The 27,521-nt window shown below is 42.8% G+C and overlaps 1 protein-coding gene across 1 annotated transcript in view; it reads left to right on the top strand.

Annotated features, from left to right (window-relative positions):
• LOC126412553 (lipase 3-like) overlaps positions 1 to 18,505 on the top strand; it is a 146,594-nt gene extending 128,089 nt beyond the window's left edge. Inside the window, exons 7-8 of the mRNA XM_050082204.1 lie at positions 5,008 to 5,150; positions 18,136 to 18,505. Of these exons, the coding sequence (XP_049938161.1) occupies positions 5,008 to 5,150; positions 18,136 to 18,474 (482 nt within the window). The 3' untranslated portion in view covers positions 18,475 to 18,505. The remainder of the gene's footprint in view (positions 1 to 5,007; positions 5,151 to 18,135) is intronic.
• Positions 18,506 to 27,521: the final 9,016 nt, after the last annotated feature.

The raw sequence follows: 27,521 nt of genomic DNA, 5'->3' as shown, positions 1-27,521 counted from the left end.
AGTTCGTAATACCGGTAGATTATAATTCAAGTGCAACTACTCACGGAGGTCCAAGGTGGGTTGTTATTATCGCGTGGTAACGAAACTTAGCTAGAAATGGTAATGCGTTAATGCGGAAACGATTTACGCTACGAAAAAATTGGTTCCGGTTTTGGTCATCACGTGCAAATTTGGCGCTGTGAATGCAAGAAATGTTTCCACATGTAAGTCATTAGGACCGGGACGTGTGGGAGAAGTGAGAAAGGCATAATGTCGATTTTATTATAAACGGTCTCTTACACATTTTATTGCTCGCTGCAGTTCCGGTTGATCTGAGCAACGTGTTCCTGTATATCTGCCTTCAGGTCAGGCGGAGACCGAACGTGTCCTCTGTAAACGTGGCCTTTTGGATATCCCCAGAGTCAAAAAACACATGGGCTCAAATGAGGTCATGTTGCAGGCTACGACTCAGGAAAACCTCTGGAGACAACACGTTCGTGCAAGGCTGCATTAAGCACATCTTTCACTGGGCGAGAGAGATAAGGCACTGCCCCATCTTGCGTGAAGACAATGCTTTCCGCACAGTTTCGCTCATACATAGCAAAATCCCATACTGTGGGAGAAGGTCTCGATAATGTGCAGACGTCGCATTAAAGATGACAGACACTCTGGGTACATTTTCTGCCAAGGGGAACGGACCGAGAATAACGATACTCATGAATCCACACCATGTAGCCACGTACGACGAGCGCAATGACACTTCGCGCAGCAAGTGGTTTAACAGTACTCCAAATTCGACAGTTCTGTGTATACCCTGTGGTGGAAAATGTGGCTTGTCACTACATGGAATATTGCCGGTCACATGTCATCAACTTCGATCTGTGCCGGAATTCGGAGAGCAAAATCAGAACGTTGCTGCGGATTATGAGGTTTCAGTTGCTGCACCGCCTGGGTCTTGTAAGAACACTGCAATGGTACTTTCGCGTTCTCGTCAATACGGTACCCGAACGTTTAAGTTCTACCACTGTAAAGACGGAAGATCCGCGATTCGGAATGTCAGAATTGTGCCATAAGTAGCAGCAGGAACTCCACCACAAAATCACGCAGCACTAACACTTCAAACCATCGACTCTCGGAGGGAGATTTTAACCGTGTTCAACCCAATGGTAAAGTATCGAACTATTTTTCTCCGAATCATACAGTTTGTGGGAAAAGCAGTGAGAATAATTACTCTTGGAAACCTTTTATCAGACAAAGCCTGTTATAACAATAAACTGTTTCGCTTAAAAAAACGGCCGCCAGCCCAAATCGGGGACAGTGTCTACACAAAAAGATGAAGTCAATTTTCGACACTGAATAAATAACTACTTTCATTTACTATGGTCACTTGGCAGTTAGTACTATTAATCCCACTTTCTGTTACTTACGGAATTTATCACTATACTTCAGTAATTATTTAAAGAACACACACGTATGTTTCAACAAGGATACAAAAAAAAATATTAAACTTATAGCTGTCATTCATATGACCAAAATTATTATTTAACACAACTAAATTTCATTTCTTTAGGACTGTTATTTGTTAACGTTTTACTAACACCAGTATTTGTCTGGCTTTCTTTGACATGGAGAAGTAACACGAACAACTACTGTTAAGATTGTTGCAGTTAAACAATTATGTTACTTTACTTTCAGAAATACTATTGAAAACTTATCCTCATGGTCACGCAATGCTGTGGCCCTTAAACTGATACGTGCAAACTTTAGTATTCAATAATGATTTTCAGAATTTACTACCAAAACAGTACTCTTGCCAGTAATTTACTGTTATTCGAGCTTCAATAAACATCAGGATACTGGGAATAAATTCGTTTAGGTAAGGACCCTACTGAGGTAAATGACATAGGAAAATCACGGTTAAACACAAAGGTACATTTAACACTTGTATTCCGCTGATTGAAGATGGATGGCTCATACTGTGATACACTTCTAAATAAAGTACTTTGCCTGTTACTGATGTCGAAGGTGGCATGAGGCGGTGCTCCGTAGTAACATTGCGCAGGTACGGCTCTTGATGTACATTGCTCTGTCTTCCTCTTGGTGGCGACGATAAAATTACAAATTTCTGAGCTATTAATTTATTACTGTACTGCGCCAACCATGTAGAACACGTCCGAGGCCACAAACCCAGTCTTGCAGGTCAATTCGGGGCCTCTAGTGCTTGACCAACATAATGCGTGTTCACCACTTGCAGGGCAGCTACCGACTGTGTGAGCCACTTGCGCGCCAAATCTCACTCGCGCGCCCCACCACCTTTTCCATTCCACCACAGAACAGAATTCCGTTCTACCTATGATCCCTACACCTTTCCAATTTACACTTTTGCTTACAAAAACCCTAAGTATGAACCATCTACAATTGCATGACAGCATATACATACAAAATTGACATGATTAATTACAGTTGTACTTGAAATATTACATAATTATTTACAAAATATGTTTTAATACATTTATTCCACCTACATCAAAGAGGTTATTTTAAATAGATAAACTAAACAAAAGGTTACTCTCGTTATAGTATTTTCTTAATTTTTCAAAATTATTATGGAACAAAAAGAATTTAAAATATACAGATGAATGGCAGTATTATATTTACAATAGCATTACATTACATGGTGACCACGGGATGGACAATACTTGTGGCAGTGCAAGAGCGCTAGCACTGCCCGGGGCATGTGCTGCAGCCCGCATCTCGTGGTCGTGCGGTAGCGTTCTCGCTTCCCACGCCCGGGTTCCCGGGTTCGATTTCCGGCGGGGTCAGGGATTTTCTCTGCCTCGTGATGGCTGGGTGTTGTATGCTGTCCTTAGGTTAGTTAGGTTTAAGTAGTTCTAAGTTCTAGGGGACTGATGACCATAGATGTTAAGTCCCATAGTGCTCAGAGCATGTGCTGCATGGTCAGCAACAGCAAACTCGTCAATAGCTTCCTCTGGGATGGGACGCCTTCCTTTTCCATGTTCCACACCAAGCTAACTTGTGTTTTAGAATTTCATTATCGACTTTTTTAAATCGTTTAATGACATCGGTCTTCTCCTCAGACGTTTACGCTGGCGGTACAGTCGCACTGCAGCAGTATAATTGCTGCTGTTCAGATGAAACAGTTACTCTAACGGCAAACGGTCTCTCTTCCCGACAGCCCTACTGTTCAGTCAGTTAATGGCTTGTCAAATGACAGCGTGGACGTTATACCGTTATACAGAGGGTACAGCGCCAGATTAGCACTCCCGACCAAAAGTGAAAGTAATTTATTTCCACTGTAAATCTGTTCCGCATTGACGTACAATTTAGCATGTGTACTAAGTTTCGCTGCCGTACGATAATTACAGCCCACACTGGACCTCCATTGCTTCATGTCTATTCATAGTTATAAGAGAATAGTGAAAGGTGTCGGTTTGGAATACATGCCAGGCAAAAATAATTTGTTTCGTCCTTTCAGGTTCCAATATCACGTTATTGGTGAACATATTTAACATCTGTCATCTGATTGTGTTTAGTTAACAATTTGTATAGGTACTAGGTTCTACTCGCCGTCCATCACCACAACTTTGCTTCATGGCGTTTGCCCCTTGTGCTTTGCACTGCATTATATACCTTTCGTAGTTACTTCTCAGGGGCAATATAAGCTTCATGGGGTTCCCAGTACAGTGCTAAACATATCGCCATTTATTTCCAGGTTCGCACATTCAACTTTGTAAACTGATACTCGTGAAACCCATATTTTACGTCTCTTTATGCCTAGCCGAGTCTCGATCAACGACGCCAGCTTTGTTTGGCTAACAATGGGTTCAAATTCAGATCATGAAAGAGAACTCTCATATCATTTTATGGCTGGGTAAAGACTTCTGAAGTATCAGTTATTGTACTGAACTTTAACTCACAAGTTTAAGGAGTGTCTCATCTCCAGTAACGTCTTTTCTAATATTTCTTGTCTGACGGTATTGGTTTACATCTGAACTGACTGCCATAATGAAGAGTGTTCTCTTGTGGTAACCATTGTGTATAGTCAAACATCTGTACCCCACCGGGTTTTGACGTTCAGAGGACCTGCGACACAGCTAAGTTATGTTAGTTGTGTTCAGCAGTGGCCCACTTATTTTGCTGTCAGGTGTACGAACAACTTAACGCAAGAATATCTTTGAATGTACACTATATGAAAGGCTTATTTCAATAGTGGCACAAGTCCATTTTTGTTCATTTGAGATACAGAGTGCTAAAGTTAAATGAGCGCTGAAAAATCTGCAGTTGAGATACCAGAAATATTCAAGCATATGGCTTCTTGCTAGAGATCAACCTTTCTATCTGTTTGTTTGGATCATTAACTTCAGAAGCTTTATAGGCAGAAAAGTGGAGGTAATGGACTTGTACCACTATTGAAATAAGCCCTTCATATATACTTTAATCTAACTACGACATCTATTCCATGTGTAATTATTGCAAGTTGTACTAGAAAATGACAATAACGCCGAAATAACCTAATAGTACGAAAGAATAATAAACACTAAGAGCTAACAGGAATTAACTATTCATTAATTGATAAGAATTATGAGAACTCCTTTGTTCATCCATTTCCAGCTCTCCGATGCGTTAAGCCATTTTTCATCAGAAACATAGAGCATTTCAGAGTACCTCTCTATATCGCAAAGACTGCCACAGTCAGCGGCATGTCTGACCTCGATAAACGGCATGGTCAGTCGATGCCCTGTGGTTACTATGAAAAGGTTTGAGGTTGACTTTATGTACCATACTGTGAGCAAGTGATGATGTTATACTGGTCCCAGGTGTTGAATGGCGTAGAAAGTTTTTCTCGGACAAGTCCTATCTCCCTGTCACTTTCTCTCTCTCTCTCTCTGAGTGTGTATGTGTGTGTGTGTGTGTGTGTGTGTGTGTGTGTGTGTGTGTGTGTGTGAGCGCGCGCGCGCGCACGCGCTCGTATCTGTATTAGGCTATTCGAAACTTTACCTGTTACAGGGCACTTCCGTCAATACGACTTTGGATTGCTACGAAACATAAAGAAGTACGGCAGTACTTCTCCACCAGATTACAACCTCAGAAATATATTTTCCCCCGTCATCGCCATGTATGGCAACGGTGACTGGCTCGTTGGGGAGAAGGTAAGTCCTTATCCTAGTTTTTTTTGTTTTGTAAATAAAACTGTCTTTTCCTGCTGCTAGTCGCTTTATTTATCCCATACGCGTTTCTCCTTCTCCTAAGGCATCATCAGCGGGATTTATAACGATACAGTTTTGTTAGTCTTAGATTATCAAACAGTTCACTTCGCGATTTTTTGTAAAAAAAAAAAAGTAATTACTTACGATTTGCTGATCTGCGTTTCCTCACATCTGGTCTGGAGGTCGGACTACCACTTTTATCACTGCCATATCTTTGTGTTCTCGCCTTCCACACATTGTTCACCATGTTTCTCACTATTTTTTGTGGTGGACTATTGTTCTTTTGTCACTCGATACAACTATTTCGTCGTACACTACTTTTCACAGCGTAAATATTGCGACTCCATTACGTGTTTCATCTTCTTCGGTATGTTTACCTATTTGATGCCAACCTAAATAAGTATATGTTCGATACTAACTTCTATTTATGATGTTTATACCGTGTGTGTGTGTATGAGTGAGAGATAGAGGGGCGATAGAGCCGACTTCTTTTTTTTTTTTGGGGGGGGGGGGGGGTGTACTAGCTGTTAGCGAGTGGCTGAAAACTTTGTTGACAGCTGGACACCTGTTTTTGACTCTTCGTTTCAATATTCTGTGGAGGGGTTCGTGGATGAGTGAGTGTAAAGATGTTGGGTTCTATTATTATTGCATTGGACAATATTATTATATAAATGCTTTTTGCGAACGTTATTCTATTATTTTATCTATTAGTGTAAATAATGAATTGCTTGGCATGTGTACTTGGTCATTCAACAGGATTTTCCCTTCTGCTTTGGTTTTATGTGTGTGGTAATTTTCTTGCATTGTCAGAAGGTGTTTTTTATTGTTGATTCTAATTATTTTCATGTCATCTTCTCTACTAGTTGGTTTCTGGTCATTTTCTCTTAGATGTTCTGCAAATGTGGAGTGATTGTCCCACATTCCCAGGCTCTCATGTGTTCCTTGTATCTGACATCAAATGTTCCCCCTGTTTGCCCTCTGTATGTGCCTTCACAAGTGCTACACTGCAGCTGATATATACCCGCTTTCTGGTATATGTCTCTGTTTCTTTGTCAGTTTTGGGGTGTATTTTTGTATAGAATTGTCTGTTGTGTATGCTATGTTTATTCCCTGTCTTTTGAAAATGTTGATTTTATGGGTGAGTTTGTGTTTGTATGTCATTGTGTACCATCTTGTGTTTTCTTTCATCTTTTGCTGATTATCCTGTTATGGGACTGCGTGTTTGTGTTTGGTTCTGTTGTGTTGTTGTCTGTGGTTTGGAGCTTTCTACTTTTATTTTACTTTTAACTTTGTTGTTTAGCTTTGTGACTGTGTTATTATTGTACCCATTATTTTGTGCTATCTGTATTATTATGCCCAGTTCTTTTTGGTAGCTTTCTTTGGTGAGTGGTACTGTGTTGAGTCTATGGAGCATGTGTCGAAGCGCTGCTTGCTTTTGTGCATGTGGGCGATTCGAGGATTGGGAAATGATAATGTCTGTTGCTGTGGGCTTACGGTAAATTTCAAACATATGCTTACTGTTTTGGTTTTTGATTGTTATATCTAGAAAGTTAATTTGGTTGTTCTGTTCTCTTTCCATTGTGAATTTTATATTTTCATGTATCTTGTTGATGTCAGTATGTAGTTTTTCAATTTTTGTTTGTGGTTCATGTATTAAGCAAAGCAAAACAACGAAAGCATCATCTCCTTGCTCATGTGCTCATTAAAGAACCAGAAAATCTGTAAATACCACTGCACCAAGCTTTTTAACATAAAGCTTTGCGGTAGGTAGGAGCTGATGGTAGGATAGAAGTGTGGGCGCAGACCCCAAGAAGCCATGAACCCAAGTTGTCAACAAGGCACTGTGCAAGCTGGTGGTTTCACCATAGTGGTGTGGGCTGTATTTATATGGAATGGAGTGGGTCTTCTGGTCCAACTAAACCAATCATTGATTGCAAATTGTTACGTTCGGCTACTTGCGTAACATCTGCAGCCATTCATGAACTTGATGTTCCCAAACTACGATGGAACTATTATGAATGACAATGCGCCATGTCACCGGGTCACAACTGTTCGCAGTTGGTTTGAAGAACAGTCTGGACAATTCGAGCGAATCATTCGGCCACCTAAAACGCCTGGCATCAATCCCATCGATTTATCGAACAATCGAGAGGTCAGTTCGTCCAACTTTCTCAATTATGGACGGATGTGGAGGCAGCACGAGATATCCCATGACTTTTGTCACCTCAGTGTAGGTACATGCAGACAAATGTACGACGGAAACGAATAGTCCAGAGATACGAATAGGCAAGCATCTGCAAGTCGTTCTTACTGTACAAGACTGGTAGAGTTCAACGCTCATTCACATAGTATCAACTGTAGGCTTCTTTATCCGAGGCTGCTGTCGCTGGAACTCTCTAACTAGAGCTCTGCCTTGCTTGGCGTTTAAGGACCTTATACAGGGTGGCTCAAAAGTAACTTCACACACTTTGTGGGTATAATTTGTGCATCAAAACAACAGCCAAATGTTAAATAATGTTTTTCTGAATTTGCTTTATTTTCGAATTATGATGCATAATGTCATTTGTGGTAGGTATTACATGATGGTCAAGTACAGGCTTTTGGCATGTCGAGTTTGCCTGCATATCGACTGTTGTTGCTTTTGCCACATCTCTACACTGCTCAGTCGATTCTGGCAAGAAGCCCTTTTGTTTACTTGACTTTGGTGGGGTCCGTTGTACTCTATGACGCTGTTGTAGTGTAGCGGCTTCAGATGTACTACGTACATTCATTCTGACGGTATTCGTTGTGTACGGTAAGATGACGTACTCACACGGTGAATACGCGGATACGCTCCCCTTTACGGTGCAGAAAAAGGCAATGCACGAGCAGCAAGACGAAGGCATACGGAAATGTTTCCGAACAGAAGACTACCAAACTATCAGACTTTCACACTTGTGGACAGGCGTGTAAAGGAATGTGCCATTCGGGGTGTGCCACTTTTAGGTCGGTCTCGACTGGATGAAGTGGGTGGTGAGAAAGAGCTCGTATCTAGTACTGCTATTGAGAAAGTAGCACAGCTACACCAGTGAACTTAAAATGGATGTGCAGCTGTGCAAAATGAGATGAACGGAGTTTGCAAGATTCAGACAGCGGTAAGACATCGAGATGAAGATTCGATGATAAGTACCCCCCGTATAAGTAGGCATCCCTCAATCATCTGTATGGCGCCTCCTTCGGAGACAGCAATAGACCCGTTTCACCTGCAGAAGATACAGGAGCTGACGCCTGTAGTCTACCCTAGGCTTCAGAAATTCTGTCAATGGTTACTCGAGCGCCATGCTGCTGATCCACGGTTCGGTCGCCGGATACCATATGCGGATGAGAGCCTCTTTACCTGTGCAGGTATTGTGATGACGGTGTTTGGTTTGTGGGGCGCTCGACTCCGCGGTCATCAGCGCGCGTATAGGTCTCAATTTTTTCACAGTCCAATTTTTTACACAGTGCAATCTAGCCACTGTCACGAATGATGATGATGATGAAATGATGAGGACAACACAAACACACAGCCCCGGGCAAAGAAAATCCCCAAGCCGGCCGGGAATCGAACCGCAGACTCCGTGATCCAAAGGTAGCAACGCTAGCCACTAGACGTACAGGTATCGTGAACGCTCAGAAGATGCATATGTGAGCATATGAGAGTACTCGTGCAATTACACTACGAGATATCAACATCGTTTTTCAGTGATCACTTTATGCGGCGCAGTGGACGACCAGTGAGAATAATGCATTCCACGATGCCTGAGTGGCAGAGTGTATCGACAGATTTTGGAACATGGATTGGGAGACCTGCTTCGTGATGTCGCACTTGCTACACGAACAAACTTATGGCTTATTCTCGATGGTAGCCCTCCGCATATCAGTGGGGAGACTAGATAGTATCTCAGTGTTGCTAATCCCGGTAGGTGGATCGGTCGTGCCGGACCAATTGCTTGGCCTGCGAGATCTCCACGTCTTAATCCCCTGCACTTTCAGTTTCGGGGCCATCTCAAGGAGCCCGTGTGTAGTGCTGCTATTGAGAATGTAGCAAACCTACACTAGCGAACTAAAAACGGCTGTGCAACCGTGCAGAAAGAGATGCAAGGAGCCTGCAACATTCAGAGAGATGTAACACAGCGAGCACGTCACTGTTTTCGCCTATATGGACATCATTTTGAACATGTTATTGGGAACATGTACAATATGTACACTACTGCCCATTAAAATTGCTACACCACGAAGATGACGTGCTACAGACGCGAAATTTAACCGACAGGAAGAAGATGCTGTGATATGCAAATGATTAGCTTTTCAGAGCATTCACACAAGGTTGGCGCCGGTGGCGACACCTACAACGTGCTGACATGAGGAAAGTTTCCAACCGATTTCTCATACACAAACAGCAGTTGACCGGCGTTGCCTGGTGAAACGTTGTTGTGATGCCTCGTGTAAAGAGCAGAAATGCGTACCATTACGTTTCCGATTTTGATAAAGGTCTGATTGTAGTCTATCGCGATTGCGGTTTATCGCATCGCGACATTGCTGCTCGCGTTGGTCGAGATCCAATGACTGTTAGCAGAATATGGAATCGGTGGGTTCAGGAGGGTAATACGGAACTCCGTGCAGGATCCTAACGGCCTCGTATCGCTAGCAGTCGAGATGACAGGCATCTTATCCGCATGGTGGTAACGGATCGTGCAGCCACGTCTCGATCCCTGAGTCAGCAGATGGGGATAAGACAACAACCATGTGCACGAACAGTTCGACGACGTTTGCAGCAGCGTGGACTCTCAGCTCGGAGACCATGGCTGCTGTTACAGACAAGAGCGCCTGCGATGGTGTACTCAGCGACGAACATGGGTGCACGAATGGCAAAACGTCATTTTTACGGATGAATCCAGGTTCTGTCGGATGAATCCAGGTTCTGTTTACAGCATCATGATGGTCGCATCCGTGTTTGGCGACATCGCGGAGAACGCACATTGGAAGCATGTATTCGTCATCGCCATACTGGCGTATCACCCGGCGTGATGGTATGGGGTGCCATTTGTTACATGTCTCGGTCACCTCTTGTTCGCACGGACGGCACTTTGTACAGTGGACGTTACATTTCAGATGTGTTATGACCCATGGCTCTACCCTTCATTCGATCCCTGCGAAACCTTATATTTCAGCAGGATAATGCACGACCGCGTGTTGCAGTTCCTGTACGGGCATTTCTGGATACAGAAAATGATCGACTGCTGCCCTGCCCAGCACATTCTCCAGATCTCTTACCAACTGAAAACGTCTGGTCAATGGTGGACAAGCAACTGGCTCGTCACAATACGCCAGTCATTACACCTGATGTACTGTGGTATGGTATTGAAGCTGCATGGGCAGCTGTATCTACACATCCAAGCTCTGTTTGACTCAATGCCCAGGCGTATCAAGGCCGTTATTACGGCCAGAGGTGGTTGTTCTGGGTACTGATTTCTCAGGATCTATGCACCGAAATTGCATGAAAATGTAATCACATGTCAATTCTAGTATAATATATTTGTCCAATGAATACCCGTTTATCATCTGCATTTCTTCTTGGTGTAGCAATTTTAATGGCCAGTAGTATAGTTGTGTTGGATTTCGGGTCCCTACGTGTCCTTGCTTTCTGAGAAGAATTAATTTTGTGTTATTTGTGTTGCACTTGTGATCCCTAATGTACTGCATTACTCTGAAATAAAACAGTTTGAGACAAAACGTTATTTAACATTTTACTGTTATTTTGACGCATACACTACACCCTATATATGACATTTGGGACTGCTTACAGATGGGACGTGAATGCGTCGCTTTTTACCTCCAGTTGTTAATCGGTAAGATTAACTAGTGTAGCAGAGCATAGGAGAGAGTGATCTTTCAGTGCCTTGGAGCGTTAAGATGTGTCTGGAGCTCGCAATGGACTGATGAAAGCGGTTGTAGTGTGCACCTCTACATAAGTCTCAAGACTTACAGCTAATACTCATACTTAAATTATTGTTTCTTTTTCTCTGACAACCTTTCACGATTCGGCCATTACAATTTACAGGATACATAATGGGAAAAAGCATTCCAAGAACCCACGTTAGACGAGTAATTTAATTCTTAAGAATATAATTGTAACACTCTCAATTCAGATTTTCTTTGCAATGGGCCAGAAACAATTACAATGGAGGCTAGAAGAAACTGTGGCACAGCAAAAAAAAAAATAAATAAATAAATAAAAAAAAAAAAAAAAAATAAAAAAAAAACCTCTGCCATTTTCACATCTATCGTCGCGAGAAGCATCCCAACATAATGAACGCATATAGAATAGGACCTCATACTGTTCTTCCCGTGTGTGAGGACATAAAAAACACGGCATGTGCAAGATTTGATATTGTGCTCCACAGGAAACCCACGGATTCGTTCCCATAAGCCACACACACCGTTACGCAATACAATGATTTTCGCCGTTCATACCGTTACTGCATCGGATGCAAGGCTCCACGCCAAACTATGCTGATGATACAAATTATTACGACCATTGCTCACCGCGAGATTCAGTCCCACCTGGTTCGTGGGCGTATGAAGCGGTAAAGAAACTATGTACGCAGAGACGAATGGGGTAGCATTCAAGCGATTATACGGGACACATATGGGGAAATCCACTGTGAAAATACTGAAACACAAAATAATGAAAGAAATTATGTGTCTGGAAATGACTGTACGACATGTTTCGTTAAGCATCAAGCTGTTGTCGCTGAAAAGAATAGATACAAATTGCAGGTTTGGAATTACAGTCCTGCTTTCAGTCTTACGAAACAAGCTTACGTTGTAGGAAATACAACCCGATACCATCCACCAAGACGATCATGTACCTCTGATGAAATTTAATACGGAAGAATTTAATACAAAACAGAATTAAATCAGTTTAGTAGTAACTAAATTCTCGATACTTGACAACCACACATAACCTACCCCATTGCGTGTGGATACAGAAACATATAACATCGCGCGAAGGATATTTAACAAGAATTGAGTCGTCTTAGACGGTAAGACTGATCTGAGAACAGTAAATAATTTGGCAGTACCTTAACGGCAAGTTTGCACGCCTTAAAAACCACTCAAAACCGTGGGTCTTCATCAAGCACAGTAACTTAATCAGGACAGTTTGCTGCTTCAAATATAGCTTCAAAACCAGACACGTCTTAACGCTCCAAGGCACTGAAAGATCATTCTCTCCAATGCTCTGCTACACTAGTAACAAGAAGAAATAATGGATGGGATCTTTTCGAAAAAACAAGCACAGGCCAGTATCTACCGCCAAGGCACGTAATTGCCTCCGGACCTATAGCTCACCAAAGACAAACATTCCGATGTAGTCTTTAAGTAAAGAGTTTGCGAGGGGTTGTCCTGTTAGTGTTTCATTTGTCATGGTCATCGGCGAACAGATGACGCACAAGAAATCTGTCTGTCCGCCCTATGTTTTGAATCTGCAGGCAGTGTGCTGAGTTGAGATGTGATCATTGTTTAGCATACCCCACTCACGTGTACATAGCCCTGTTCAACAGCTTCAACCATTTGAACAGGTTCGCGTTGTGGGCTTGGGGAAAGCTGGATGGATGTATCGACAGACTGTTGAACATATTGAGCGCAACATAACGGTGGTATATCGCTGCTATCAACTGTACTATGTGGAACATCCCCACACCTGTAGACCAGATTCTTGACGTCTGCGTAGTACAGACGAACGTTTACATCTACATCTACATGGGTACTCTTCAAATCACATTTAAGTGCCTGGCAGAGGGTTCATCGAACCACCTTCATAATTCTATATTGTTCCAATACCGCGCGGAAAGAACGAGCTCTGCCCGTTTCTCCCTATGTAGATAGGTGCCAACAAAATATGCTAGCATTCGGAGGAGACCGCTGGTGACTGTCATTTCGTGTGAAGATTCCGCCTTTGTTTTAATGACGTCCACCCCAAATTCTGTATCATTTCAGTGACACTCTCTCCCCTATTTCGCGATAACACAAAACGTACTGTCTTTCTTTGCACTTTTTCGATGTACTCCGTCAATCTTATCTGGTAAGAATCCCATATCGCGCAGCAGTATTCTAAAAGAGGATGGACAAGCAGTCTCTTTAGTAGGTCTGCTATATTTTCCAAGAGTTCTGCCAATAAAACGTAGTCTTTGGTTAGCCTTCCCCACAACATTTTCTATGTATTCCTTCCAATTTAAGTTGTTCGTAATTCCACAAGCTGCGACATTGTCGCGAATAAAACAGTGACCCGTATATACAATAAATTTCCGTTAATTTACGTCTATGGTCACAAACCTTTTGTTAACAGATTACCAGTTTCGGTCCATAATGACCATCATCAGATCTGTTTTATAAAAACAGATTCTGGATGTCTGCGTAGTACAGACGAACGTCTAAATCTACATCTACATGGGTACTCTGCAAATCACATTTAAGTGTTTTTATAAAACAGACCTGATGATGGTCATTATAGACCGAACCCGGTAACTTGTTAACAAAATGTTTGTGGCCTAGGCGTAAATTAAAGGAAACTTATTGCTCGTAATTGTGGCTCTTAGGTATTTAGTTGAATTTACTGCCTTTAGATTTGACTGATTTATCGTGTAACCGAAGTTGAACGGATTCCTTTTAGAACTCATGTTGATGACCCCACACTTTTCATTATTTAGGGTCAATTTCCAATTTTCGCACCATGAAGATATCTTTTCTAAATCATTTTGCAATTTGTTTTGAGCTTCTGATGACAGCGACATCTGTAAATTCCCTAAGAGGGCTGCTCAGATTGTCTCCCAAATCGTTAATATAGATAAGGAACTGCAAAGGGCATATAACAGTACCTTGGGCAACGCCAGAAATCACTTCTGTGTTACTCCATGACTTTCTGTCAGTCATTACGAACTGAGACCTCCATAACAGGAAATTAAGAATCCAGTCACATAACTGAGAAGATATTCCATAAGCATGCAATTTCACTGCAAGCCGCTTGTGTGGTATAGTGTCGAAAGCCTTCCGGAAATCCAGAAATACGAAATCAATCTGAAATCCCTTGCCAATAGCACTCAGCAAGCGATGTTATCTAAATCCATGTTGACTGTGTGTCAATAGACCGTTTTCGTCGAGGTAATTCATAATGTTCGAACACAATATATGTTCCAAAATCCTGATGCATATCGACATTAACGATATGGCCATGTAATTTAGTGGATTACTCCTACTACCTTTCTTGAGCATTGGTGTGACCTGTGAAACTTTCCAGTATTGGGTACGGATCTTTCGTCGAGCGTACGGTTGTATATGATTGTCAATTATGGAGCTATTGCATCAGCATACTCTGAAAGGAACATAACTGGTATGCAGTCTGGACCAGAAGACTTGCTTTTATTAAGTGATGTATGTTGGTTCACAACTCCGAGGATATTTACTTGTACGTTAGTCATGTTGGCAGTTGTCCTTGATTCGAATTCTGGAATATTTACTTCGTCTTCTTTCGTGAAGGTATTTCGGAACGCTGTGGTTAGTAACTCTGCTTTGGCAGCACTGTCTTCGATAATATCTGTTGTGGATTGGCAGGAGAGCCAACCCAGGAATATTAGAGGAAGCCGAAAGGCACGCGTTTTAGCTCACGCAGGCTGGCGTGAGGTCTGGAACAGGATAGGGAAATTAGAATGTAGAAAAACGGACGTAGCTGGTGGAATACTTAACTTTAATCCATTAATGGTGAACGTCGGTCTGACGGTACATGATTAACAAGATCAATAGCAACTGATAATGGCACCTTGCTAGGTCGTAGCAAATGACGTAGCTGAAGGCTGTGCTAACTATCGTCTCGGCAAATGAGAGCGTATTTTGTCATTGAACCATCACTAGCAAAGTCGGTTGTACGACTGGGGCTCGTGCTAGGAAGTCTCTCTGGACCTACCGTGTGGCGGCGCTCGGTCTGCAATCACTGATAGTGGCGACAAGCGGGTCCGACGTATACTAACGCACCGCGGCCGATTTAAAGGCTACCACCTAGCACGTGTGGTGTCTGGCGGTGGCACCACAGTATTTCCATTGCTGTCGCGCAGAGAAGGCATTGATTGTGTTCTTGCCGCCAGCATACTTTACATACGCGCAGAATCTCTTTGGATTTTCTGCCAGGTTTCGAGACCAAGTTTCGTTGTGGAAACTATTATAAGCATCTGACATCGAAGTCCGCGGGAAATTTGGAGCTTCTGTAAAAGATTGCCAATCTTGGGGATTTTGCGTCTGTTTAAATTTCGCATTTTTGTTTGTTGTTTCTGCAACAGTGTTCTGACCCCTTTTTGGTACCAAGGAGTATCAGCTCCGTCATTTGTTAATTTATTTGTTATAAATCTCTCAATTGCTGCCGATACTATATCTTTGAATTCAAGCAATATCTGGTCTACACTTACATCGTTAATTTGGAAGGAGTGGATGTTGTCTCCCAAGAAGGCGTCGAGACAATTTTTATCTGCTTTTATGAATAGGTATATTTTTCGGCAAGATCAGTGCTCTGTGCGAGCAGCGTTGGCTGACCTAAGACCATGCAGGTATAAAATCGGGGTGCGTGTTGCCCCTGCTGTATCATCAGGCAGCACTGGGGACCATCTGCTTGCAACAGAATGAAGATCACTTGTGTCCCTTGCCAGGGTACCACTGACACCATGACACCGCCGAGCACGGCCGCTCTAGTGTCACGGAAGACTCAACTGGAGAGTTGAATGGTGCTCTGTTGTCTCCCGTGATGAGAGGGGGTTCTGTCTGTATGCGAGTGATGGATGTACACTTATGGGGCGTAGACCTGGTGACCGGGCTACTCTGTAGACGTCTACGGCTCTCAAGTCCCACCCCGGGTTTCATGCGTTTGAGGTCATCAGTTACAATTCGTAGTCACATTGTAACGTATAGTCACATTGTAACGTATGTGCAACAATTATGTAACGTAGCTACAACAAATATGCCTCTATGTTCGTCTGTGAAAATAGACTCGATAAGCAACCTGAGCTATCAGTAAGCGGAATCTAACCTGCATAAAACTGTGTGCGTGTTGCGTGTTGCATGTCCTTTAAGCCCTCAACTGATCGTGTCATGGAAAACTTAAAACTAAAACTTGGATAAGCTATCCGACTGCGCTTTTGAATAAGAATTTACGAGTGAGACAGAATCTGACTTGTGCAACGGAATTTACTGGATTAGAGAACACGACACGTTGTGGTGTGACAGTGTCTCTGTTATGGCCCTAAGTTTTGCACTCACCTTTTTAGATGACTGCCTTTTTCCATGTGGTTTACAGCAATTCACAGCAGCATGCAGCAACAGCGGCAAGGGATTATTGTTACTAAGAATGAATTTAATAAAAAAGAGTTTTGCTTCGGTCCTGTTAACTACTAAATAACTTGTGAGAAGGGATTTCATAGAATAAGTCTATTTAAAACTTCAAATCATCACAACCTATAACGAATAATAGACAATGACAATTACAATGACATAGCTATCAATAACGGCTGAGTGCCAGATTAACAAGCGATTTCAGTTTCAAAGTTACATTAACATTTAATAACCACAGCATGCCGGCCGCTGTGGCCGAGCGGTTCTAGGCGCTTCAGTCCGGAACCACGGTCGCAGGTTCGAATCCTGCCTCGGGTATGGATGTGTGTGATGTCCTTAGGTTAATTATGTTTAAGTAGTTCTAAATCTAGGGGACTGATGACCTCAGATGTTAAGTCCCATAGTGCTTAGAGACATTTGAACCATTTTTTTAACCACAGCATATTTATTAATTAGATGTGGATAAGGAGGATAAGGAGGCATCTTTAATCGACAAGCAAAACATGGGATTATTGCAAACTCGGACTAACAATCACCAGCCTAACCCTGCAATTGCTTTTGCGCTATGCTTGCGAATTTTACCTTGAATGCCATCTTCAAGGGTAGCTAAGCCATCTAAATCGCTCCTGGCTATATAAATGAAATCAGGCCTTTATTGTGGTGAGATCTGCCATCAGCGACGTGAGGACAGGATGACACGCCTTCTGTCTTCGAGCTCTCGAACGACACCACTACTTGCACTCTCGCAGACGGATCTCGTCCCACAACGCTTGGAATCGCGGTCCCATATTTCGCCCTCAGATTGTTACTATCGGTATCTGAGTGCTTACACAATGCAAACAATAGCGTTAAGTTGGCTATATTGTTTTCAATGTAATGGAGAGTTCTGACCCACTCCTTACAACATCCGGTGTTTCTGCTGGGTAATGTAACCAGTGCCCGCTAAACTGCAAGGGCTGTTAACCCTGTGCTACTGCCATTTCTTCGAAAGAAAGCTGATGTGCTTTTTCAGCCGTAAAATGCACGTCCACATACGTCTGCTGTTTCAGCAGATCTATCGTCTGTTGAACATGTACGGGCCATGATGAAGCGGACACTTACTCGTTCTCCAGGGCCTGCAGGAACCACAGAAATTCGACAAAAGGCGCAACGTGGTTGGGACAGTGTATACCCGACTGTTTGGGCACCGTTTACTGTGACATGTGTGTTTTATTTGGTCTCAATTTCTTGTCATTCCCTCCTACAAAGATTAAATACTTCCCGCCACACTTGCCTTCAGGGCTTTGCATTCCATTCCAGCAGTTTGTACTGAAGGTGTGGAAGTTTAATATCTTAGAGGTTGTTTTACAGTAAATATTACAGACCTTAAAGAAGGTAAAAGCATTTCTTGATCATGGTTAACATTTAGACAGTAGTGTACGATTGTCTAGTTGTTGGAAATCCTGAAGATACTGATGACGCAGTGACAAGATGCGACCACATCTATCACAGAAGATAACGCACTGCCTCTAATAATACTCGTCTCTGCCCGCAGGATGTGAAGCGCCTAGCCAATGACACACCGCCTAATGTCCAGTTCTACCGCGTGCCGGAGGACGGTTTCGCTCACTCTGACTTCCTCATCGGCAAAAACGCCCCCACGCTAGTCTACCCTGTCGTACTGGCTGCCTTTGCCGGTGAAGACATCGGCGCCAGTAAAGACGTAGACGTAGACACGGATTCGACCAGCAGGACGTCGATGCGACTGTCGGCGCCGACCCAGCGTTCACGGCCGGAGGGGAGGAAGAAAAAGAAAACGCAGACGGCGAAGAAGACAGTTCCTAAAGTCGGCAGCTCGCTGCGACGCAGGTCGGGCAGACACCAACGCTTGTAGAGGCGCCATAGAGCCTAGTCTTTGAGACAGCCATAAATATCTTAGCACATCGAATGTAAAAATGTTACACGTTATAAAGACTACACGCAGCAGTACATGTTCTATTTCCCTCTTCTCCTCTCCTTTCCACCACGACATAAGGTGACCAGGAAAAATTGTAGTTGCCAGTTTCAAAGAGGGGACGGCTATCTGGAGCACTGTAGATGTTATGGAACTGGTATCAGGCTGCTATGTGACACTCCTCCGCTGACGTGAGTAACGGCAATGAAGTGGTAGGCATGTACCAGTAAATTTTATACGTTCAGTGCTGTAAAACTGGTGAATACAGTGGCGTGACACAACAGAAGACATGAGTTACCTTGCGTGCATGTGGCCACCACTTTCTTTCTTTTTCTTTCTCTTGCTTGTGCCTTGTTCCCTAGGGTTGGCATGGTTAATCGGATTTGGCGAGGTTAATTGAAGGGGTGGCCGGATGCCCTTCCCTCCGCCATCCCGTACCCACCAGGATGGAATTAGTGTACCCCAACTGTCTGCGTCTATAGTAATCCATGGAATAGTGTGAATGTGTTCAAGTGTCTACGAGCCGTGTAACTGAGGCGGGACGTCGGGACCAGCCCAGTATTAACCTAGTGGAATGTGGAAAGCCGCCTAAAAGCCACATCCAGGCTGACCGGCACTCCGGCCTCCGTCGTTAATCCGCCGGGCGGTTTCGATCCGGGGACGGCACGCCTACCCGATTCCAGGAAGCACAGCATTAGCGCTCTCGGCTAACCTGGCGGTGTACATGTGACCATCACCTCACTGTGAATTAAGCTGCTGATTTGTTGATGCATCAGTGCAGACTGTTCAAGGTGTCTACTGTTAGTGTACCACTCAGACCCTCATCATCACTAGTGGCACGACAGCTCTTTGTGCACTTTGGCCTTCTGTAGAAGAATATTCCATTCTTTCCTGTTTATCGGCGAACTCCTCCAGTTCTGGATTCCAGTTTTCCATATGTACCTCTCTAAAACCTTCCTCACATCTTAGCTCTAGTCTTCTAACCTGCTGATACCTTCACACTGCAGTGCATCTCTTCTTAATCATTCTGCCACTATCTGTTAGTACAAGCCCTGCCCCTCCAGCCTTTTATACGGGGTGATTAAAAAGTCATTTCCACAGTACAAAGGCTACATTGGTGATTCACTACTATGAGTCTACTGCACAAAGTGGTAAATAGTGGAGATAGCGAAAATACAAAGAGACAAACGCATGCTACAAATATGCTTCAACTGTACAAACATAATGTTACATCATCGGTCAAAGATGACCTGACAGTCAACAATACAGTGCAACAGCCGTCCCCAGTCAACTGGCTGCATATTCCTCTAATGCAGAAGGTGTTCAAACTGACAGCCGTCCTACAGACGACACATCTGGACACGGTGAGTGGCCCTGCTGGACGCTGACCACAACGCTGCTGTTGGTGCTCCTGCAAAGGCTCTCGTGACATTCTCCTGCAGGTAAATTGATGTGTCTTGGTGCACACTGCAGATTTGTGGTGCCCCCAGAGGTAACAGTCCGGTGGTGTCAGGTCCGGCGACCTAGGTGGCCATTCCACCAGACCCCGTTCACCAATACAACGCCCAGGAAGAGTCTCATCCAGGAGCCGGCGTACGACCAGCCATGTGGTAGCCTTCACAGCAAACGACTACTCATTTCGGCGGTATGGTGGTGGTGGGTCATTCCTCTCGTTGTAGTTTTCATTGTCTCGACTAATACAGAGTCTTTCGAATGCAACACGACTTTTGATTCACCCTGTATAGGTTATGTAATTTACAGCCCAAACTCCTCCTCAAGAGACTGTTTTATTTCACTGGCCCAAAAACTGGCATCATGACATTTATTTCAAATATGACGATTTGCTTGTCACAGAATTTCGTTTCTAGCTAGGTTCCAGAACATTACGTTAGCATCATTACTGAAGTTCTATACAGCCATAACTTTTCGCTGCTTAGATTTCAGACGTTTTCTGAGGCAATGGTAGCATTATCAGTGGACAATATTCGCTTTTGGGTTTCAGGGCTGCCATAGTTCTTAATAACTGACGTCTCTTCCAAGGTAAGTGAAACTACGTACAACATCGCACTTATATGAACCGATTTCTATGAATATGAGTTCGTTAGGATAATCTTTCTTATTTACAGGCATATGCCTAGTTTTCCTTCACTTATCTGTACAGTCATCTTTCCAGCAGCTCTTTCAGGGCCTGAAAACGCTTCTTTGATGCCCTTGTCGTTCTTGCAATTATATACTATGATCTACATTTGTCAGTACCTGAGCTCATCAGTATAGGACAGTCTCCACTGTATTGATGTCCGTATGCCTGACAACCTTTTCAAGGCGTAAGTCCAGTGGCTGTAAAAAGGAGACAAGTATCACTACTTGTCAATGACGATCGGCATCAAACCCGACAGAAATTTTTGGTGTCAGTGAATGCAGGTCCACCTCAACCAGTTGCTGATCGAAAATTCCGAAGCGAAGTGCATACAGTGGAGCTTTGGAGTCACGTTGCCGCATAAGGCCATTAGACCGGGACATTAAGCTGCACCTCTTCAGCACGACAGCAGGTAATTGTAGAAGTAGACGGATAGCATGATCCGACGAGTCGCGATTTTCCATATTTTAAACGATGTGCACCAACGGCCTAATAACGAATTCGCCCCACAGTGTGTGAAGGGTTTGTGCATGCTGGTGGTGGTTCTGTGATGCTTTGGGGTTGTTTCTCGTACCGTGAATTGGGACCACTCTTTCAGATTACCGTGAACTACAACCAGGCTTTTTCTTTGGACATTCTCGATGACCAAGTGTTACCCTTCTTTGTACACCTTCAAGATCAGTATGCTGTGGACACAACCGCGTTTCTAGATGACATCGGTCAAGTCCGCAGTGCCAGGTTGCTACTTGCCTTCGATAGGAGTCGCCAAATGCAAAGCTGCTACAAATGCAAAGCTGATGCTCCTATTAAGAATACTTTCATTGAAATCGGACCTCGTTTTACAAGAGACGCTGAATCCTAGAGAACTGCCCACGGCTGTGTAAAAGATTTGACGCAGGCTGCCGTACATGATGCACTTTGAAACTTGTCCTGCGGTATCGAAACGAAACAGACGATTAATGTAAGTTTCACCTCACTTTTAGCTACCATGCATGCAATGTCTACCGTCCAGGATCCTTATCAACCTTATCAGATTGTACAACGGTAATACGGTCCACTTGCAAGGTGAAGAGATACACCTCAAAAGACACTCATTATACATAAAATCTCATGATGAACTGACCTGAGATCAACAGCTTTCGGGGGAACATTTAGAGGCTGTGCGAGTACATGACAAGTGGGAACCTTCGAGAGGCTATTCTGCTTAATACTGTGAATTTATTACAATGATTGATAACGCACATGGGATAAAATTTACGTAGTCCCTCATTAGTAGTAGGCAGGCTTAAATGAAGTTGCAAGAGAGCACCAACACAAATGACCTCAAAGGCAATAACATTAAAAAAAGAACATGAAAAAGTGAGGATAATCCTGCATTAATATCAAAATATACACATGCAGCATAATAAAAAAAGGTACGAAGTTTCCTCAACCACTATCTCATCAACTGAGAGCAAGAGGTCGTGGTACAAAGACGCTTAAGTCAAAGTCAAAGCTTTCTCAATAGATTTAAAGAAATCCGTAATTTTCGTCGTATCTGAAAATTGCTATGGATCTTCCATACTCACTAATAGGCGCTATGCACGCAATATCTTCACTTAGTGCAAACATGATGGTCGAGTCGCGTGAAAATCTAGTAACGAAGAAACAAAATTCAACTAACCTTATCCAACCCACAGCTCACTACAACAGTGTGAGATTATCACTGAAGGCAAAACTGACCGAGCAGATGCAAACTTCAACTTTGTTTTGCATGAGGCTCATTACTCGAAATCATTAATCCGCTTATACCGACGAATGAAAATTTTGTCAGCATCGTTAGGGTCACAAATTTCTGAAAGCAGTTTCTCAGGTGAAGGAACACCAGTCTTTATGGTAAGTGGTTCAAGTTGGCACGAACAAAGAAAGAAATCTAATTGACACATTATCCACGAAAATTGATGAAAAACTCAACAATTCGAATGGAAAACACGCCCTAATGCTTAATGAAATGAATGAAGCAGTTTCCTTAACTACAACAGCAAGATATACCAAAACATGCTTGGAAGAACGTTATGCCTGCCCCACCAGTGTGTCGACCAAACGTGAGAACCCTAAGTCTCCGTCATGCGGCCGTTGCCGTGGGGATCCGCTGTTCCCTTTTTTTTAAAAAAAAACAACGAAAAAAAAAACGGGTCAGCTGGATAGCCAGTGGCTCCTGGATATAGAAGACTGACAAACGCCCTGATTCACACAGAATCACACATTATCAACCATCCAAAAGGTTGCTGCTCAGACCATTATTTTTCCTATTTGAGGCATGGGTGGTTCTCATTGGCGATGTTTCGGAGAGATCAAAATGGAAATTCTTTTACTCAAAAATAAACACTTTATTAGACCTCTCTGGAGAAGCTTACAAGGTTAGCACTACACTACCAGACAAGACAAGAGAGTTTTCCTAACCAACAGATTCGAACACACATCCACATATTGCAGAGACTAGTCTGGAATTTGGAGACGATGAGTACATGATGCTGGGGGTGACACAAAATAAATATTGTCACACCACTCATATTCTCTTCCCAACGGGCTACAACACACAGAAAAATAATTTTTTCAATACATACACGAGTCAGTCACTCGAGTCTCTACCAAAAATGCGTGAGCTTATGTGCTCACCTTCAGGAAATTTCGCAGGCAGCGATTGTTTTGAATATTTAAAATAACAATGAACAGAAATTTTCTCACCCTAACTTTGGTTACTTAGAAGGGGCCAAAATAAACACCAACAAAACAGCTTGATCTCTGCAATGAAATAGATAGAGGAAAGAAACGCTAATTGTGATATATATACACCTGCATTGTATAGCAATAGCACAGAAAAGAAAAACATTGGACACCTTGCCAACAAAAAAACATTTTCTCCACAAGGAAACCGAGAAAGATGGCAAGAATAAAATACCAGTGATAGAAATAAGAATCAAATTAGGCTCCTTGATCAACGAATAAACCTTCATTAATCAAAGACAAATCTCAAAATTTACAGTGTTCACCATATCTTTTTGTTATTGATTAGGGACACAATCAAAATCCAGTGCAAGTGTATACAGTTCTGGGTTTATAGAAAGCTGTGTAGCTGTATTGGAACAATTAAACAACTGCTAATTTTGATATATACAGTGTGAACATTAAAAAAAGCGATAAACTGCAGGGACGGATTCCCGACTGGAAATGGAGAAAAAAGTCCTATGAAGATGTGTCCGGAAAAGCATGGCAGCCACGGTAGATGGCGCTGACGAATCAAAGTTCCTCTGAACGCGTGTTCTTTTTGTGTTGCAGACTCTGTGATTGACACAGCGTACTGCAAGCGGCAGAATGGTCCAGTATTCATGTCGAGAACACGAAGAAGTGGTGTGTGTGTACGGCCAAGCAGATGGAAACTGTCGTGAGGCAGCACGGCTACACCAAAACAAGTACCCCCACAGGCACCAACCAATCACACAACATTTCGAGCCCTTTTTGGGCGTTTGTGAGATCAAAGATCTTTTCAGACAGACGAACGTACAGGGAGGCTGCGCACTATGCGTGCACCAGACGTGGAGGACTGTGTTCTGCAGTATATTCAGACGAACCCTTGTACAAGCTCCAAGCAAAGTGGTGCGCCAACATAGTGTAAGCCAAAGATCGATTTGGTGTATCCTGCACGACACCTGCAACGCGTGCAAGGATTATTAAAAACGGATTTCCCTTTGCCAAAATGATTTTCTTGATGGTTTTTGCACCGGATCATCACAATTATGGGACGTCTGTCAAAGCAATCTTTACCAGAATTGACATTGTCATTCTGCATAATCGTCGCCTGTGGGCTGAAGATAATCCTCGGGGAATTGCCGATGTCTCTCATCAACTTCGGTACAGCATCAACGTGTGGACACAGATTCTTGGCGACCGCACACTTGGATCGGTTATTATTCCACTACACCTCGATGGAGGAATGTACCTGGATTTCTTGCGGAATAGTCTGCCTGGAATGCTTGGGAATACGCCCTTGACAATACGACAGGTTATGTGGTTCCTTCATGATGGAGCACCATCCCACTTCCGCTTTATATTTCGCCGATATCTCAACAACACCAGACGTTTGATAGGACACGGAGGCTCTGTAACATGACCTGCTAGGTCACCGGACTGGATTTTTATCTGTGGAGGCATCTGAAAAGAGTTGAGTATGTTGAATCAGTTCCTGATGTACAGACCTTTCAACAGCGTGTTTACGACGCCTGTGATGCTATTCGAAGAGAGGCCAAAACGTGGAAAAGAGTACGGCAATCCATTATGCGATCTGTGAACGCGTGTTGTATCACATGGGGGCCACTTTGAACATCTGTTGTGATGTGGATGCAATGCACCTCTGTACTGCGTTCCGGGACGATTTGTTCTCGTTACATGCACACCATCCGTTTCCCGAGACATGTTCGTACGACCTGTCAGGGACACACAGCCACAAAATTCGACAAATGTAAAGTTTAATGCTATAAAAGAGAACGTTGACTACATTACAAAGTTTACAATATCAAACACAACAAGGAACTAATTTTGGCTTGAGGCTTGCTACACGTAATTCATTCATCCCACTGCATTTGGACAAAGAGTTGGATAACATAGTGACACTCACTGTTTTCTCCTAACATGTAGTGTTACAAATACTGTAATGTAGGACGTTGAATAAATGAAATGAAAATGAAAATACAGTGAGCATTACCCTACATCCGAAAGACAGTTCCTTCAGAACAAACTCAAAGACGATGGTGTACATGACTCTAGAAAATATAGCAAGGGGGTAGGACGTCAAAAGGGCCGACTTGGAGCAGGTCAGGCACCGCAGGACATTTTAATTTCCGCTGTCTATACTTTCACAAATAAATTCATAAAAGTTTGTCAGCATGGCCAGGAAGCATTTAAGATTCACGCTCATAGCAGTGGAAGCTCAAAAACATAACAAAATAAACTTTTTTTACATGTCAAATTTCATCATTTTTTCACTTACTACTAGCTGCATTTGTTGCTATAGGTAAACTTTTCTTCATAAATAAAAGAGATTCTTGGATGAATTTTGTGCACATTACAAACCATACTTACAGCTGTTTGAAACTCTAGAAGTTCCTAAATCTATTAAAAACTATGGTAAAAATTCGAATTTTATAGCTTATTATATCAGTTTTTTCTAAACATGAAGTTTAAAATGTAACAGCTCATTCATTTGTTCCTACAGGGTGAGTCACCTAACATTACCGCTGGATATATTTCGTAAACCACATCAAATACTGACGAATCGATTCCACAGACCGAACGTGAACCATAAAAAAAAATGCACGGAAGTATGTTTTTTAACACAAACCTACGTTTTAAATGGAACCCCGTTAGTTTTGTTAGAACATCTGAACATATAAACAAATACGTAATCAGTGCCGTTTATTGCATTGTAAAATGTTAATTACATCCGGAGATATTGTAACCTAAAGTTGACGCTTGAGTACCACTCCTCCGCTGCTCGATCGTGTGTATCGGAGAGCACCGAATTACGTAGGGATCCAAAGGGAACGGTGATGGACCTTAGGTACAGAAGAGACTGGAACAGCACATTACGTCCACATGCTAACACTTTTTTATTGGCCTTTTTCACTGACGCACATGTACATTACCATGAGGGGTGAGGTACACGTACACACGTGGTTTCCGTTTTCAATTACGGAGTGGAATAGAGTGTGTCCCGACATGTCAGGCCAATAGATGTTCAATGTGGTGGCCATCATTTGCTGCACACAATTGCAATCTCTGGCGTAATGAATGTCGTACACTCCGCAGTACATCTGGTGTAATGTCGCCGCAGGCTGCCACAATACGTTGTTTCATATCCTCTGGGGTTGTAGGTACATCACGGTACACATTCTCCTTTAACGTACCCCACAGAAAGAAGTCCAGAGGTGTAAGATCAGGAGAACGGGCTGGCCAATTTATGCGTCCTCCACGTCCTCCACGCAACTGAACGTCGGAGGTTTCAAGCGTCAATTTTAGGTTGCAATATCTCCGGATGTAATTAACATTTTACAATGCAACAAACGGCACTGATTACGTATTTGTTTATATGTTCAGATGTGCTAACAAAACTAATGTGTTTCCATTTAAAGAAACGTAGGTTTGTGTTAAAAAACATACTTAGGTGCATTTTTTTATGGTTTGTATTAACCAATTACACTAGCCCCTCTCCTCACGTTCGGTCTGTGGAATCGATTCGTCAGTATTTGAAGTGGTTTACGAAATATATCCAGCGGTAACGTTAGGTGACTCACCCTGTATATTAAATAAATTCTAGAGTTGCACATTTCTTCATAAGTAAGAGAGATTCTTCGATAAATTTTGCACTGCATACAAACTATACCTACAGGTGTATGAATCTCTAGAAACTTGGTGGAGCCACTGTAATCTGACGAAGTGTCTACAGAATGGGACGTGTGTTCAATTTTTGTAATTTTATTTTCTTCAGCTATTGCCTGCAGTTTAATAATTATGGGTGGAAGACCTGTCAGAATGCACAACGCTTCAGTAGACGTCGTTCAGTAAGCCTTAGCAATCTTCAGGTTGATCAAGTCCAGGATTCTAAGAATCTTCATACAGTTATAATTTCTTCTTAGTGCGTAAAACCAAACAGGGCTGCATATTCCAATATTGGTAGTATGGCGCCTTTGTAAGTTATTTCCATTGTTCATGAACCAAGTCCCCAATTGACACTTGCTGGTTAAGATAAAAAACGAATAAGTTTCATGTATTTTTCAGTCATGTACAGTATATGTTCATTAAACAAAAATTTAGA

This window comes from Schistocerca serialis, chromosome 7, assembly GCF_023864345.2.
Source record: "Schistocerca serialis cubense isolate TAMUIC-IGC-003099 chromosome 7, iqSchSeri2.2, whole genome shotgun sequence".
NCBI classification, from domain to species: Eukaryota; Metazoa; Arthropoda; class Insecta; order Orthoptera; family Acrididae; genus Schistocerca; species Schistocerca serialis.
Note: the sequence above shows the minus strand (reverse complement) of the source record. Positions and strands in the feature narration are given on the sequence as shown.